Source organism: Hemicordylus capensis, chromosome 4 (genome assembly GCF_027244095.1).
Source record: "Hemicordylus capensis ecotype Gifberg chromosome 4, rHemCap1.1.pri, whole genome shotgun sequence".
Lineage (NCBI taxonomy): Eukaryota > Metazoa > Chordata > Lepidosauria > Squamata > Cordylidae > Hemicordylus > Hemicordylus capensis.
In genome coordinates, this window is record NC_069660.1 from 118,501,044 (window position 1) to 118,519,493 (window position 18,450).

Sequence of the window (18,450 nt, forward strand, 5' to 3'; positions counted from 1 at the left end):
CTAGATCCCATGATTCAGAAGTTATGGTAAGAAAAGGGAAAGTATGAATAAAAATTTAGGTGGAAAGACTGCAGCTTGCATTAGAATTTGAAAAGATGGAACAGAAAAACTTATTCAGTCCTGATTTTCTTATGAAACTGAAAGAAATTAAGCACCTGCAGAAAATGCTAAATTTAAGGCAAAATGGCTAGATTATAAAGAAGATTCAGCAGAGTTCAGTAAAGTAAATGAAGCTGTGGACTGGTTTAATGGACTAAAAAAAAAAATTAAAATAAAAAACTTTCCTCTACCTGCCAACACAGGCACAATCTCCCTTAGACTGAGGCACTGATTGGCCCTATGAATTGGTCAGAAACCCATGACTGACCCAACTCTGGGCTTTCCCCCCATCACCCACTAGGTTCCCACCTTCCATCCATGCAACTGGATCCCATGGGTCTAGATCATAGTCATACACACTGTGTGGCTCCTGATTTGATTTGGAATTTTCCATCTTTGCTTTGAGATGTGAAAAGTACACATTTGCATGCAGCTGAGCGTTGGTTCTGGGTTGCAGATCCCGGTGCTTCCCGCCTGCCTAAACTTCCTAAATAACCCAGCTGTTGGCTGCTTGAACCCTTAACACGGCTGCCATGTATCGTATGTCTTCTCGGGCTGAGTTTAGCCTCTGGAGACACAGAGACAGGCGCACAGATTCCCGGCTGATGGGAACCCCCCAATGCAACATGTGTGTTGCACGTTGCATTGTGAGATAACCGGAGGCTGGAACAAGTTCTAGCCTTGGATCACTCCATCCTGCTCCATGTTTCATGGAGCAGCACTGCTCATGTGGGAGCCACGGAGCACACTCCCACCACCAAGCCTTGAATCATCTGTGGGAAAGGTAAGCTCTTTGGAGCCTTTCCCACCCAATCACGGCAATCATGAGAATCGCCCTATAATCAGTTATGCATCTTGAACTAGGCTATAGAAATTGTTAATGCAGTCTTTCTCCTCCATCCCTAGATAACTGTTTTGTATTTCTTTGGATTGTGACTAAGGGGGAAATAGTTCACAGTATTTTAAAATGTGACTTGGTATTGCATTTTATTAGCTTAATAGCCTGTACAGTTCTCTGTTTTCTTAATACATATATTAAATCAAATGAGAAGATCCCAACTGCAGCTTTGTAAAGCCAACAATAGTCCAAATACTAGTCAGAATCTGTTGAGACAGGATTTTTTTTAATGTGAAAATAATGCAATGAAAGAAGGGTATGGCAAAATTCAGTTACATTTCACGTTTTTTGTGCATTTAATTGTTACTCTATACCTATTAAGAAAATAAAGTAACAGTGCTGTCCTATGTATGTTTATGTAGAAATAAGTCTCACTGTGTTCAGTAAAGCTTACTTCCCACTGCCCCAAATGTACATAGGATTGCAATCTTAATTAACAACCAACTGATAGTCAGAAAAGACATTTTTTCCTCCCCCGCCCCCATTTGGACATTTATTAATTACATTTAAATACAATTTTAAACAAAAAGTTTAAAATTAATTGTATTTGTTATAATATTTTTCAAAAGACATGTTTAAAAAAAGAAAGAATTATACATCCTAAATGGTACTGTCCACAGTCACATCTTTATGCAGTCACTTTGGTTTCAAGGCCTCCCACATTGCTTCTGTCTGCTTTCGTGCTACAGAGCCTCCAGAATAGTCAAGGCAATTCCCGTTCCACATACCGATACCCCTTAAACCATGTTCTTTCACATAGGCTGCCTTCAGAGAAATGCTCCGGGGATTGTCAAACCATACTTGATGAGAAGCATTATGTGAATCCTGCAAAAGAATGAAACAACAAAAGCATGTTAACATGTTTCCTGTGTTCTTTTCAAGCTAATTTCACAGGTTTCCGTTTTCAAATTTGTATACAAAATCCATGCAACTGTGCGGACTAGCGTGCCACTGAAAATACACATCAGCCAATAAAAATCACTATATTTGCTTGCTTGTATTTTTCTAAAATATGAAATAAAGCCATCTGCTCAAATCTTCCGCAAAATATTTGTCACACTTTAAAGGAAATTGTGTCAGCAGAAAAACCAAAACTAAACAACTGAAAGCCCACAAATAAACAAAAACAACAATGTTAGGCCTGATAAAATAGACAGATCTTCAACAAACAAATAATAGGGAAACTGGGAATCAGGCGGAACTTCCACATCTTTGGAGTCACTACAGAGAAAGCCCTCTCATTTGTCACTGCCAACCAGGCTTCTGAAGGTCGTGGAATGCACAAAAGACCCTCTCCAGCCAAAGAGCAAGGGGAAGTGGTTCTTAAGATATTCTGTCTTAAGCTTTAATGATAATAACTAGCACTTTGCATTGCACTCAGAAATTGACTAGTTGCAAGTGAAGCTGGTGTAACAGTAAAGCCACATGCTCCCAACAGCCGGCTGTAGTCAGAGCCCAAGCAACACCTTCTGGAACCTGCCCCCAAAGAAAAATACAGCCATCATAAAACAGTAGGGATGTGCACAAACCCATTCGAAGGCTCTTTTAAGGTTCAAGCAACCGGCTGTTGGGCCGATTCGAAGGCGGGGTGTGTGTGTGTCACACTTTAAGGGCAGGGGAGGCTGCACTTACCCTAGGGATGTGCACGGTCCGGAGCAGTCCTGACCGGCACCGAAGGGGGGCCTTCCTTTTAGGGCGGGGAGGGCTTGCTTACCCCTCCCGCCTCTTTGCCCCCGCCAGAGGCCGTATTTAACAGAGTAACAGGGGCGCTGGAAACTAGCCGCCCCCACCGGCCCCCCCCCCCGCCCCGCCGCGAGCAGATTAGGGGAACTACCAATGCTGCCGCTGTCGCCCGCCTGCCAGCCCTCCCTCCCAGCCGCCTGCCCAAGTCCTCACCCGATGGCTGCTTTAAACAAAGAGAGGAGCTCGCGAACAGAGCTCCTCTCACTTTGAAGTCCTGCAGGCGACTGAAGGAGGCAGGCTTTGCGTGCACCGCAAAGCACGCCGATCACCGGAGGCCCGTTCTACCCGCCGGGAAAAGGCCGGGTAGACCGGGCCTTTTCCCGGCGGGTAGACCGGGCCTCCGGCGATCGGCGTGCTTTGTGGTGCGCGCATGCGCGCGCGCAAAGCCTGCCTCCTTCAGTCGCCTGCAGGACTTCAAAGCGAGAGGAGCTCTGTTCGCGAGCTCCTCTCTTTGTTTAAAGCAGCCATCGGGTGAGGACTCGGGCGGTCGGCTGGGAGGGAGGGCTGGCGGGCGGGCGACAGTGGTAGTTCCCCTAATCTGCTCGCGGCGGGGCGGTGGGGGCGGCTGGTTTCCAGCGCCCCTGTTACTCTGTTAAATACGGCCTCTGGCAGGGGCAAAGAAGCGGGAGGGGTAAGCAAGCCCTCCCGCCCTTAAAGAAATACCCCCCACCCGGACCCGGACCAGCCCGGTCCGAACCGGTCTGGCAGTCCGGAGGCCTTTAGAATGGCCTCCGGACCGGTTCGGACACACCCCTAACTTACCCCTCTCTCTGCTTTCCCCCTGCCAGCTCTAATTTTTTTACGGCTCTTTCGGGGTGGCAGCATACCTCCCTGCCACCCCATCCCTCCCTTGTCCAGAAATACCGGCCTGCGTGCCCGCAGCATGCACACATGCACCCGGTACTTCCGGGCAAGGAGGCTATGCGGCAGCAGGGAGGTATGCTGCCACCCTGAAGGAGCCTTAAAAAATGGAGCACCAGCGGGGGAAACAGGTAAGTGCACCCTTCCCCGCCGTTAAAGTGTGACCCCTCTACCTTTGAACCACTCCTGCCCAGTTCTGTGCACTTCCCTATTAAATAGTGACTCCAAGTGTCATCTTGGCCAGGCTTTTGAAAGCATCAAAAGCTAATTAGAGGTCCAGAGGAACCAACAATACTCTCCCTGTCTAGCTCCCAGGACAAGACCATTTCAGTCCCCAAACCAGGAAGAAAATTGGTCTAAATGATTTAAATAGGTCTCAATAATCCAGGAAAATCTGGAGCTAAGTCTCCACCACCTCTCTGATCACCTTGTCCAAGAATGGAAAATTTCAGACTGATCGCTAACATAACTAATGGCTGGGGGAGACCATCAGGAGGTTTGGTGCAGGGTGTTATCAATATGCCGACACTCAGATTTACTTCTCCATGTTGAACTCATCAGGAAATGGCATATCTTCCCTAAATGCCTGCTTGGAGGTGGTAATGGGCTGTATGAGGGATAACAAACTGAAGTTCAATCAAAGTAAGATGGAAGTACTGACTGTGGGGGGCCGGGACCTGAGAGATGGTTTAGATCTGCCTGTTCTGGATCGGGTTACACTCCCGCTGAAAGATCATGTACGTAGCTTGGGAGTGCTACTGGACCCAAAGTTCTCCCTGGTTTCTCAGGTTGAGGCAGTGGCCAGGGGAGTTTTATCAGTTTCGGCTGATACATCAGCTGCGTCCATTTCTAGAGGTGAATGACCTTAAAACAGTGGTACATATGCTGGTAACCTCCAGCTGCAATGCATTCTATGTGGGGCTGCCTTTATATGTAGTCTGGAAACTCAAGGTTTTAATTTTAATAATTTTAATAATTTGTTTTATATTGTTTTTATTGTGTTTTATGTATTTTAACCTGTGATTTTAATGTTGGGTTTTGTACACCGCCTAAATCTCTAGAGATTTACATATCAGGTGGCATTAAAATATGATTGATAAATAAATGAATGAACAAATGAATAAATAAATAATGATGGAACAAAGGAGGATTTCTTAAGCAGTGGCTTAACCACTACATGTTATTAAATAAAAGGAATAAGATCCTCAGATATGGAAGCATTGATTACCCTCCCCTTACAACTGAGCTAGATCACCTCTGGCCACTTTCTGTAGCCATACATATTAGTACATAGGTAGATCATCTAATAAGACCAAGAAATCCTATCCACATCTTCAGCTGCAGAAGTTGTGAAAATAATCCAAAACAACTGGAGAAGCATGTACCACAATGATAACAATAGGTACTGCATTCAATGTGGTGTCCGAGACAGAACAAATGTGAACAGCTTTATCTGCAAAGAATCTTGAAAACTAGTCACTGTGAACCATAGAGCAGTTCTCAATCTTGATATAAAAAGCTCTTTACTATTCAACTATTTTACTATCAACTATTTTACTATTACAATTCGGGGGCCATTCACACAACCTACTGGGCAGGCAGTTGGAAGGCTTCACAAAACTTGCCTCCCCCCCAGATGAGCATTTGGAGCCTGATGGGAGTGTGCTCCATGCAGCACAGAGCAGGGCGGATTGATCTGAGGTTGGGACTCATTATCCTGGCCTCTGGGTATCCCACAGTGCATCATGTGCCGAGTGCAGTGCACTGGGGGATTCCCCTAGGGGACGAGCACTCTAGGTGGCTCTCTGTCAGCGCAAGCTACAAGTAGGGCAGCTTGTGCTGACACACAATCCCGGAAGTTCATAGGAACATTGGTCAGACCATTGGTCTATCTAGCTCTGTATTGTCTTCACAGACTGGCAGCGGCTTCTCCAAGGTTGCAGACAGGAATCTCTCTCAGCCCTATCTTGGAGAAGCCAGGGAGGGAACTTGGAACCTTCTGCTCTTCCCAGAGCGGCTTCTTCCCCTGAGGGGACTATCTTGCAGTGCTCACACATCAAGTCTCCCATTCATATGCAACCAGGGCAGACCATGCTTAGCTAAGGGGACTTAACCTCGGCTAAGACCCGGACTTTGGCGCTGGGTTTTGCACTGCAGCACCTCCGGGATCCATGCAGATCCTGGCGGTTCTCACAGGCAGCCAAGCCAGGTGGGGCTCGTGAGAACAGCCTCTCCATGTGTTTGAGGATGCAATGGTGATAGAAAAGTACAGTTTCTTTGCCATCATCACAAAAATTGAGTAATTCCCAAGACAGATTCAAGCACAAGTTCAGTCAGATTGTAATGAATATTTCTCTACCATCTCTCTACTCTAGCTGTTTTCCCAAATGCTGCATTGCTGCTAAAAGCCTTCAGAAAACCAGGGAGAAAACCTGGCTCTGGAGCATGAGCAAGGGCCCACAAGAGTGATCAGGTCATTTCTCCATTCCAGAGATTACCAGGGACTCAACAGACACACATATATTGTGTACCCAGGCACATATGAGAGTAGGGGGTGGGGTGGGGTGTGGGAATGGGATGGGAGAATGAAGAGCAATTAGAATCAAGATGTTACAGTATATGGTGCAGTGTTGTAATTTTTTCATATAGAATAATGAATATCAACAAGTAGACAGGGGAAAAAAATCTCCAGAACAGCTTACTTTGTATTCAAAATATGGGGCTTTCTGTTCCTCATTCCACAGAATCCCAGAAATAGAACTATTTGCTTGGTTCATTATTACGCTATAGGGGAACTGACGTCCAGCTGCATCACTGCATGGAGCCCCTCGGAAAGCGATTTTTTCAATGGAACAAACATGAGCCTAAAGAAACACAACTTGGGTTACCTAGTTACATTAACAGCTCAAGAAGCGTGCACTATCAGAAAGAGAACGTCTAGAGACCACAGCGGACATAAAACAGAGTTAGAGATCATCTGACTTGCTCTTACCATGGATAAATGTAGACAGGTATAATCATAGCCATACCAGGGAACGCCCATTACAAGCTTCTTTGGATTAATGCCCAAGTCAAGGTAGTCGTCATAACCTAATTTAATATAAAATTAAAAATTTACCCACATGGTTTATGTTACTTCAATGCCTGCAGCTACATTTGTACAATCAACAAATCAAAGGCCATTGAGGTAGACTTTCAAGGTACAACTACATTTAGAAGTCTCTTTCAAATGTAGTTGCCTCTTTGTAGAAGGGCCTTTTGTTCTTTAGTTTTCCAAGTGATGTATTTATTAATTTACTCATGAAGATGACACCCTACATGGGAACAGATGTAGGGTGTTAATAGATGTTACAAGTCACTACATGGCCTTAGAACCAAGAAAAGATAAATAAGTTGAGATTCCATTATTGCAGCTAATTAAAAAATATACATTGTGACTCTGTCAACCATAATCTCCTTGCAGGCAAAATCAAGAATATAAATTTATGCAGATTTTCATAATTTACTTAATTTATCCCAAATAGGGAATTTGGGGTTGCTGACTGCAGAACTGAGTAATATTGATAACTGAATATGAGACCCACTGAAAAATGGTCCCACCAATGGCTTTTCATTGCCCATGGATAATGTTTGCTCTAACTAGAGATATGAAGGTCCAGTGGGGTGGGGTGGGGTGGGGGTGGGGGATATAAAAACTGAGAAGAAAACAGTTTTTCCGAGGTCTTTCTCCACAAACCTTTTCAGTGTGAAAATTGGAAATCTTGAGGAAATTAGAAAAAAAACCCTCTTATTAATTATGTTTAAAATAATAATTAATTATACTTTTAAAGTATGGTTTAAACTATTGTTTTAGCTGCCCTTTACTACCACAAAATGCTTTCTATTACAATTCCTGATGCGATAGCTTTCAAATCCTCTCTCCTGCTTCAGATGCTTGCACCTTCTGCAGCATGCTAAACTGCTTGGACTGTAGATACACCAAATCAAGAACCAGGCCATTACATGAAATTGCGGGGGAGGGGGGTATGGACTCTCTTTGAAGTCCAAGGAGATATAAATGAAAGTTCAGAATCAGAAGTTATTGAACTTTCAGAAGCTGATTCTGATTAAAGAAACTTGAGATGGTCCTTGAAAATTCAGTGAACCTATTTTCAATCATTTTTTCATCATGCCAGCCAGTAATAGTAACATAGCATGGGTTTTATGTGGATAATTTCATTCAGTCACTAAATCTATGTGGTCGCTAAGAGTCAACACCGACTTGACAGCACTCACTCAATCAATCAATACAGTAGGCTTGTTCACACAATCATTTGAATTGAGGTTTAATGTGGGTTACAAATATTGAAGTGATTGTGTGAACCCATGCCATGGTGCTCCATGTTTCAAGATTCCCATCTTGGCGTGCGTTCACACAATCACACTAATGATGGTAACTCACATTAAAGCTAGATTCAAATGACTGTGTGAACAAGCCTAATATGTGGTGCTGGTAGTGATGATTAAATATTACTGAAGAATTTGGTGTTGGTTTTTTAATACATCTTTTTATTTTTGTAAATCATTATTTGTTCTTACTAAAAAAAAGGAGTATGAATACATAAAATAAACAACTATTATAAAGTTTAATTCAATATGCAGATTTACAGATAGCTAAGGTAAAACCAAGTTGGAAAAGTTCCATGACTTCAAAATTTCTAAAAACGTTTCACCTCTAGTTCTTACCAGCTAAGGTCTGGTTGTATGGAGCATTGGCTCCAGCTATGCATTCTGTCCATACTTGACTCTGTTCATCATAAGACATCACAAATACAAAATCACAGGAATCAGCAATTCCACTGTAGTTGTAACATCTTTTGTCTATGCATTCTGGAGACCAAGCTACATCAAAAGTTACCTATGGGAGGAAAAGAAATCTGACTATTCCAGGACAAACATTTTTAATATAGCTTTGCACAGAAGGCTAGAAGACTTTGCTGAAGGTACTACCAACATAGTACATAACATAGATATCCCAATGGAGTTAAAGTGCTCTTAACACTGTTTTCCTTGCAATGAAGCTATTGGTTAGGGATAAAAGACTTCCAAGGTCCCTTCCAACTCTAAAATTCTATGACCTTATGATTCTTTTAAAACCATTTTAAACAGTAGAGAGAGAATTCGCATTTTGTTTCAACAATAGCTATAGCTGGTAATTCTTGAATATGAATGAATTTATACAGCAAGCAAATGCAAACATTGGAGATACAAATGCAATGCATACTGGTACCACAATATAATATGGTATGCCTTCAGTTTGAAAACTGTGCAGTTGTTTATTTGGACAAACTGTTTTTTATTTGATGCCTTCCTGAACTGCAAAAATAGAGGTATTGTCAAGCACTTGGCAGGCCACACATATGATTCATATGACTGGGGTGTGCCTTCATCTTAGTCAATCAAAAGTTAAACAGATGTGACTAAGATGTGAGCTTACTGGACAAGCACTTGTTAGTATGTATAAGATTTCAATCATTATGTTTCAGTTATATTACTTTGGTTTTGCTGTTTTCTTCTTTGTTAAAATTATTTTTTAAAAAAATAAGAAAAAATAATGAAGCTCTGGGAAGTGCTTATCAATAATTTAAGACTGGTTTTCGGATACGTTGAACACTGCTGGGGCTTTTTATCAACATGTGTGTTTCCTATCTAGCTAAGAATGTTCAGCGATTCTAATACTGGTTTGAACAATCCAGAGATGCTTCTTCTTCTTCTTCTTCTTCTTCTTCTTCTTCTTATTATTATTATTATTATTATTATTAATTCAATTTCTATACCGCCCTTCCAAAAATGGCTTAGGGCAGTTTACACAGAGAAATAACAAATACATAAGATGGAACCCTGTCCCCAAAAGGCTCACATTCCAAAAAGAAACATAAGATAGACACCAGCAACAGTCACTGGAGGTACTGTGCTTGGGGGTGGATTGGGGCCAATTACTCTCCCCCTGCTAAATAAAGAGAATCACCACATTAAAAGGTGCCTCTTTGGCTTCCTATTGTGAATCTGCTAGTGGTCTTAGGATATTCTGGTGCTGGTTACCTCTTAATGAAGATCTATACCTAAAAAGATTCAGCACTGAAACATGTGACTATATTATTATTATTAAAATTTATACCCTGCCCAAACGTACATCTCTGGGTGGCTAACAACAATTAAAACACATATTAAACAATTAAAACAAAGTTAAAACAGTTCAACATATATCAACACATATAAAAGTTAAAACAATACAATAATAAAAAACCATAAAAATTAAACAGTATTTTTAAATTAAAAACCTGAGATCACCATAGTGTTGTTAAAGAGAGCCTTTAATCTATTAATTCTAAAGCAGTGTTTGTGCAATAGTGGTTTTTACTTTATTTTTACCTGTGATCCTGGAATTTCTTTGTGAAAAGCTTCTGTTGTTTCTTTAACCAAAGCTGTTAAAGCATAGTATTCAGCAGAACTCTTATTAACCTCTTGCTCAATGTCTATATTGATCCCATCCATATACTGCTTTTTGGCCAGATCTATCTGTTGGCCTATCCAGGCTGCTCTGACAAAAGGATCAACAATTTCCTTCACAGATACATCCCCTAAAGAAGAAATGATGATTAATTTCCAGATTCCTGCATGATGAGAGGCTATAGATGAGGGGAAAGCAATTTGGAGACCACTCTGATCCTAAACACATTTGTTCGGAAGTGCACCCCACATTCCTGATTTCAGATTGAAGCCCTAGACAATCATTTTGTTCTTATCTAATTCTAGCCATCTTGATTCTCCTTTTAAAGAAAAGAAAAAAAGCAAGATTGTAGGAAGTAAAATAAATACAGCGGCCTCATTCCAGCTCTGAGAGCAACTATTCATACTCAACAACTAGTGTCCCCAAATGGGGATACCAGTCCAGATGTTTACCTGCAGCTGCAATGGACATGTGCATGGAAGGCTATTCTCACACACCAGGCTTTCTACTGGATCATGGTGAGTGTTATTTTTCTATATCCCTGGAGGATTTCCAAAGTGGCAAAAAGTTTTTAAAAGCATCCTTTATTTTTAATCATTTTCTAACCATTCCATCTCAGTCCTACTTTTCTACAATTTGTTTTTGTTTTGTTTTGAAAGCTGGGATTGGGTTTGGCTTACAAGCATTAGCTCTTGCCCCCTGCTCCCATCAAACTGAGACCAAGGAGGCACCTTGGGTGGGGCAGGGGACATCAGTGGGGATGGGACCACTGCAAGGCAGGGCTGGTGAAGTGAGGGGGCAAATTGGGATACAGAAATTACTCCTGAATTTCTCTACAGTAGAGACACTTCTTCCTGGCACGTAGGTACTCGGTTAGTGAAGATGTCAGTCTGTGTTCAGATGCTTGTGGTGAGTGAATGGGATCTAAGTGGAAACAGTTGAGCTTATACATTGCTCCAATGGTATATCCAGTGGTTTTCAGGAGAGAACAGATGTGCATTCCTGGCTCTGTAGTCAGATTCACTGGCAGCTGCATTCCACAGTAGCCACCATTTTGTCTCTGACTGTCCACACTTAGAGGAGATTATGAGTATGAGACCAATGTCAGCTATGTGCTATGCATGGCAGGAATCATACTATGATTGCACAAAAAGAGCTACCTGCAGAATATCTGCAATCAGTGTCAGCTCAAAGAAGGCCAATGTCTGAGGCCGGGAACAATTCGCCTCGTCCACCACCTTGCTGGGGGCAAGGCTTCCAGGTCAGAGCCCGCTGAAACCACCCCACTTCCTTCTTGGCTCTCCCTCCCTGGGCCTTGGTTTGATGGGAGCAGGTGGGGGAAGAGTTAACGCTTGCAAACCATACCAAACCCCAGCTTTCCAGCTGCCATGGAGGCCACTGAATACTTCAACTGCCTGAGGGAATGAAAACCCCAACAACATCCAAGTTGCTCAACCTGTAAAAAACCAAATTGCTGAATGCAGTGAGCCTGCATCTGGTTTCATGTGCCCAGGGTCTCTCATTGCTGTTCCTCCAGCAGCAAAGATGGGCAGGCTAGCTGGCTTGCCAGCCATTCTCTGGCTACTGCTGTCTCTCCAGCACCGTTCTTGTCCACTGGAGATAATGCAGACAAGAGCGGTGCTGAAGAGGCAGACAGCAGCACTCACAGTGGCGAGCAAGCCAGCCAGCCTACTGATCTTTGCTGCTGGAGGAGCAGTGGCTCCGAGAGATTCCGGGTAAGTGAAGCCGAATGCATGCTCACTGCCACTGCTCCTCCAGCGGTGCATGCATGCACACGGAGAGCGTGTCCAGGAGGGGAGTTGAGAGGGAAGATGGGTGTCAGTGGGCTCCAATCCAGAAAATGAAGCAGGAAAGATGGGAGAGGAAAGATGCAAGAGCCACAGAGAGGGGAAGTGGGACAAAAGAAAGCAACAGCAGGCAGGGGAAATTATGCCCACGGTGATGCACTTGCCACCCCAGGCCATTGCCTCAATTTGCCTCATGGAAGAGGCACCCCTTTGTGCAATGTGTGGCAAGGTCAATTATATAACTGTTTAGCAATGCTTTCTTAGACATCCTACTGAAATAATTACAACGTTCATGTTACCATGTTCAGAACATACCTTTCAAAACAACCCTGGCTCCTTTTGAATGAGCATAACACATAAGCTCAGGGTCATATTTTCCAAATGTTGCCACTGTAGTAATTTGTGACCAGTCGTAGAACTTCCAGGTCTTTCCCCCGACATCAAACACAAAGACCTGTGGAGGTAGGGTGAGAAATATGGCTCTCTCTTCACAGTCTGACATTATAACTCTCTTTAGCAGCATCATTTTTATGTATTGCTTATTTAAAATACTTCTGTTCCGTCTTTTGACCATAGTCCTCAAGGCAACCTATACCAATTACTTAAAACTAAATTCACAAAAGCAATTAAAACCCTGCAAAACAAAACCATTAACATTCTGTAATAACCAACAAGTAAAAGCCAGTACCAACAGCAGCAGCACAACAAAGTTAGCAATAACTCACTACATGCTTGAATGAATAAAAGTTTTTATTTCCTGCAAAACAAAACCATTAACATTCTGTAATAACCAACAAGTAAAAGCCAGTACCAACAGCAGCAGCACAACAAAGTTAGCGATAACTCACTACATGCTTGAATGAATAAAACAGTTTTTACTGGACGCCTAAAAAACTATCAGAGTGGGTGGAGGCAAATAGATAGAGCCTGGGAAGACAGAAAAGCCCCCACAGCTAATAATATAAATTCTCCGGAACATAGTCATGACTGAATACAAAGTTAAGAGTTTTCCCAATTCACAAAACAGAATTTGCCTGATAGAAAAAGATTTGAAGAGAAGATTAGATCTAACGTCCTGTGCATGGATCAGATCCAATCATCTAGTAAATTAAGGGACTTAAATTAAATATTTTTTCTGACAGAAGCTATCAGTTCAAATAAATTAGTGTTATCTTGATGAGATCATCTAAATTTCGTCGTTAACTAACTAAAGTGATGCATAAAGATGAGTATAATTAAGTTAAACATTTTCTTCAGCAGCAACCACAAGACTTCTTGCAATTCAAGCCAGTAAGGAGCTTTTAGGGCTCAGCCTAGTATTCCTGGGAAACCGTAGACAAACACTTGGGAGTCAGCTCTTAGATTAAACAATTTAAACATTTAAACAATTAGAAGCCAGAAGGGGGAAGGACAGTTTAGTCTCACTTTGCTCAGATAAATATCTGCTTCATACAGACATTGTCAATAAAAGGGGCTAGTACTGCAGTGATGAAAGTGCTGTCCAAAGGAAAAGTAAATTCTGCCATCCTAAAACACATTCCCTTGCAGGGTCTAGAGGACAACTCTCTGCGGCCAACTCACTGTGGGACACCACAACACGGCCGACTCACTGCAGGGACAACTCAATGCGAATCTCCGACAAACACTTCAAAGCAGCTCCCTGCTCTCTCTTAGTTCTCCAACAAACCCGATAGTGCCCCACACTTCAAAACAGTTCCCTGCTCTCTCTATGGAAAGTGCTCTCCTGTCAGGATATGCCGGTACTCATGCAGCTGAGCTTGGCAAAAGGGCTTTGACAGAAAGGGCTTTGGAGAAGCGAGCCAGGTACAGCTTTGGATATGACAGTATTCATGCAGCTTGGCTCTGCATATTGAAAGTGGGAATATCTCCTAGCATCCTTCCTTAAGATTCCTTCCTTAATATTATCTCCCTGCATTTCAAAGCCGTTGTTTAAACTTGGTGTCCTGGGCTCTGCATATTGAAAGCTGGCATATCTCGGGCTTGCTGGTTGCGACTCAATAATTGCGTGTCCGCTGGTTGCTGGCATGAACGGGCTGCTCTCTACCTCCTTCACCCACTTCCCATCCCTATAGAGAGAGCAGGGAACTGTTTTGAAGTGCGGGGCACTTGAAGTGTGGGGTGGGCTGTTTGTTTGTGAAGAGAGAGCTGGGAACTGCTTTGAAGTGCGGGGCACTATCAGGTTTGTTGGAGAACAAAGAGAGAGCAGGGAACTGCTTTGAAGTGTTTGTCAGAGATTCACATTGAGTTGTCCCTGCAGTGAGTCGGCTGTGTTGAGGTGTCCCACAGTGAGTTTGCCGCAGAGAGTTGGCTGCAGGGAGTTGTCCCATTTGGGTTTAGGCACAATTAAGCTTACTGAAGTCAATGGGCTTAGATGTGCTTAACATAGGACTGCAACCCTGATACTTCAACAGGGTACTCCCAACAGCAATGGTGGTGCAGAGACAGTATAAGAAACAGGAAATACATCAACAATGGAGGAAAGTTGCCCTGGTTTACATTTGAACTGGAGACGACTTGTGAACACTGAAAGATGTTCCCCTTAGGGGATGGGGCCACTCTGGGAAGAGCACCTGCCTGCTTGCATGCAGAAAGTTCCAAACTACCTCTCTGGCATCTCCAAGATAGGGCTGAGAGAGACTTCTGCCTGTAATCTTGAAGAAGCTGCTGGCAGTATGCACAGACAACACTGAGCTAGATGGACTAATGGCCTCAGTCGGTATAAGGCAGCTTTCTATGTTCCTATCATTAAGGAAGTAGTACTTCCTCTTGTAGGGATTTAGATTTCTCATTGCTATTGTGGTATGACACTATAGCTGAAAACCTATGCACAGTCAAGTCATCTGAGAGCAAGTCCAACTGAACACAGTGAGACTCAGAAGTAAACACACATAGCATTGTGCTTCATTTCTGACTTCCATGCTCATTCAGTGAAATAAAGGAACCTATTTCACTAGAAAAAGTACATGTTACACACACATGCATATAACAAAACTTAACATTTTCCTTTAAAACAGCTGTGGAATGAGGCAATGTGGAGTGGATGAGGATGTGCTTAACTCTTTTCCTGTCCATTTTAGAAGAAATACTAATCCAAAGAAGAAACCTTTTTTATAAACAGGGACAAATTTTGTTAGGAAAAACTCTTCAGTAAGCACACTTGCCAATGCAACCTTGTCTCATAATATAGACTATGGTCCCTACTAACTCCCCTGCTAACTGAGCAAGGAGGCACCTTTTAAAAGTGGTGATTCTCTTTATTTAGCAGGGGGAGAGCAACTGGCCCTATTCATCCCCAGCACAGCATCCCTCCAGTGGCTGTTGCTGGTGTCTATCTTATGTTTCTTTTTTAGATTGTGAGCCCTTTGTGGGCAGGGAGCCATTTTATTTATTTATTTTTTATTTAGCAAATTTATTGACCGCCTGACTTCCTTAGACTCAAGGTGGTTTATAAAAATTAAAACAACTGCCAAAAATAAATACATACATACATAAAGAAGGGAGAAGGAAAAAAGAAAAGAGAGAAAAAAACCACACACACACACTAACAACTAAATGCTTGGCAAGTTTTCAGAAGCTTCTTAAAGGACAGAAGGGAGGGGGCATTACGAATCTCAGGAGGCAAGGTGTTCCATAAGGAGCTCCATCCCAGGAGGTTCCATATGAGGACGCAAGGTGTTCTATCTAATCTATCTATCTATCTATCTGTCTGTCTGCAGGGGCATAGCAAGGTTGGTGGGCCTGGAGACAAGATTTTAAAATGGGCCCCTTGTGATATATCTATATGCTGCTTTTCAACAGTGGCAACAGTCACTTCAGGGATGCTGTTCTGGGGATGGATACGGCCAGTTGCTCTCTCCCTGATAAATAAAGAGAATCACCACATATTTCTTTACCCACTCCCCCTTCTGTCTCTAAAACCATGAAGGACTAGTGGAAGGAGGATCTGGGGGGTCAAGAGAGTGTCGGGGTTTTTTTAAAAAAATGGCACGAGATCTCTGCTCAGATTTCTCCTTTTCTCTTAAATTAAAAGTTGATCTTTCTTTAAGGCAACAACAGCCCCTTTTGAATGGCAGCCTGAAGCTCAGAGGTTGGGGGGGGGCATTTAAAATGTGTGGGCAGTGCTTACACTTGGTTTTTGAATTTGAACCAAGTTTATTGTGCCCTGCCCAGTGATATGAGTAAAGAACACATGCCTCCAAATTCAGAAATGGATAAAAATTATATCTGACCCAGAGATGGTCAAACTATGTCCCCAGTTATTGTTAGACCAATAACTCCCATCATCCACAGCTACAATGGCCTTCAGGTTGATGGGTGGTGGGAGTTGTAATCCAACAACATCTGTGGGCCTCAATTTGACAATGTACTAAGTAGATCTAGTTTATTGTAGAAGCTTTAACCCATAAAGTGAACACTGATATGGTTCCTCCTCTTGTGAGAGCTCCTTTGTTTAGTATGGTGGAAACCCCTCCATCAGTGCACGTGCACAGCCCCACCCCACCCCACCCCTCCACACACTCCATTTAACCCTGTGTTTTCTTGCTTGCACTTTTTCTTCTCCTCTGCTGCTTCCTCGCACCAGCTTAAACCGTGCTGTGAACACTCAGGCACATAAAAAGGAGGCAATCTCCCAGTATGGGGTTGGGTCGGGTGGTTCTCTAATTTGGTGGATTCGAGCAGGGAAGCTTCAGCTCTCACTTCGGTAAATTCCTGCAGCTTTGAGATTCTTGCCTGCAACCTTGGAGAAGCTGCTGCCAGTCTGCAAAGACAATACCAAGCTAGACAGACCAATAGTCTGACTCGGTACAAGGCAGTTTCTTATGTTCTTAATGTCATTTTACTGTTGTGAGGAGAGTTTGTAAGTCGCTTTCAAGAGCCTCTCAAGGGTACAAAGTGAGACATAAGTTTTCAAAGAACTAAACTATAATGCAAGTTCTGCTGGAAACCATTTGGACTTCTGAGTAAGGCTATTTAGGATCAAGACGGGGTATTAATTTGTTTGCCAGAGCACTGAGCCCTTCCATTTGGGAGCTTTTGTTGAAAAGCGGTGTTGTATAAATATTCATCAACGTATACATACTTTCTTATTTTAAAGGCAATTCATTTTTGGAAACATTTTTTAAAAATAAAATTTGACATGCACTCATGAACATGATTATAACATTTTCAAGGCTACTAACCCTGCCTCAGTTAAGCCCCATTTTGAACAATACAGCCACAGCTGGCAGTTAATTATTAACAGGGACCATATCTAGGACTGAACCAAGTTCAGAAAGCTAACTCTTTCCTTCTCTCTTGTGAGAACTGAGACCAAGGTAAAAGCTCTTTAACTCCCTCTTCTATGTGATGAGCAGCAGCAACAAAAGCTTGGGCAGAATTTTTCATTTATTATGCACCTTTCTTTTACCCTTTACTTGTTTTCTGGAGTGCATAGCTGAAATATATAACAAGAAGATGGAGATGTAGCCTCTCTTGCTTATAATGTAGAGAACAGTTTCATTATTTTTATGTTTAAGGATGGTCTTTCCGCAAGGTGCTAATCACGCACAAGGTTTTGGAAGCTAATGCCACTCCATATTATTTTCGATTCTAATTTCCTTTGTCTCTATCCTGGCACAACCTCCACTGAAATTTAACATTAAGCACTTCCCCAGTGTTTGAGCGTCACCCACCACGAGCGTAAGCCCTGCTCGAGTCCAGGGGTATCACCAACTGTTTTCTTTCTGACAAGGCTCTTGTAACCTTAACAGCTGCGTGGCAGGCAAAAATTCAACAGGGGGAGCTCTTCCTAGCATGGAGCTGTCCACTAGGTAACTGCTAAGGTCAGCGAAGCCTTGACAACTTGATTGTTGACTCCGCGAGGGGCACGCGGAGTCAACAAAGACCAAGGCAGACCCTTCCACACGGAGAGCCGAACGGCCCCAGCCATCATTGCGGATTGGCTGATCCTCCAATCCCGTCCCCGTCAACCCCGCCTCCCGGAACGGCTCGCTGCGCGTGCGCACCTCAAAGTCCTTGCTGCCCGAGATGGGGTTGCAGAGCGAAGGATCCTGGCAGGGACATGTACTGGCACTCAACTGCAGTTGCAGGAAGAGCGCGAGCAAAAGGCGCGCGCCTCCTTCTCTGCCGGCGCTTAGCAACCCCTGCATGCCTTCGAGGTCTCCCTTTCGATGTCGCTGTGGAGTGCCGCAGTGTTTTGTGCGCGCCGTTGTTTTTCGCCGACGTTGTTCTGCCTGTGCTACTAAGGGACCTTTTGCCTGGCTTTGCCTAACCGCAATGGGGATATCTCGGCACCGCCCAGAAAGGGAGGGGGCGCTGGGGAATTGATTACCGTAGATAAAGCGGGGAGAGAAATATATTCCGGACCTGCGAGCGCCCCCTCGTGTCAATCAATGCTTCAGCCTAGGAACGTACGCGCCTTGCGTTGTTTATAGTTCTTTAAGGGGGAGATTGCTCAGGACAGAACAATCGCTCTAGTTTTGTCGATGTCCAGATAGCCTAACCTCCTGCTCCTGTGTACTTGATATCTA

At 43.3% G+C, this 18,450-nt stretch overlaps 1 protein-coding gene across 2 annotated transcripts; it reads right to left on the reverse strand.

Moving 5' to 3' along the window:
* Nucleotides 1-1,204: 1,204 nt before the first annotated feature.
* CTBS (chitobiase) lies at nt 1,205-18,212 on the reverse strand. Of its 2 annotated transcripts, XM_053249396.1 has the most exons (7): nt 17,926-18,212; nt 12,215-12,353; nt 10,013-10,221; nt 8,327-8,498; nt 6,594-6,691; nt 6,304-6,465; nt 1,205-1,822 (listed from the first exon to the last, which is right to left on the reverse strand). In XM_053249396.1, the coding sequence occupies exons 1-7, from the start codon at nt 18,067-18,069 to the stop codon at nt 1,634-1,636; spliced, it is 1,113 nt and encodes a 370-aa protein (XP_053105371.1). In that variant the 5' UTR covers nt 18,070-18,212; the 3' UTR covers nt 1,205-1,633. The 2 variants fall into 2 exon arrangements, with proteins under 2 accessions (XP_053105371.1, XP_053105372.1); XM_053249397.1 differs by lacking the exon at nt 6,304-6,465.
* Nucleotides 18,213-18,450: the final 238 nt, after the last annotated feature.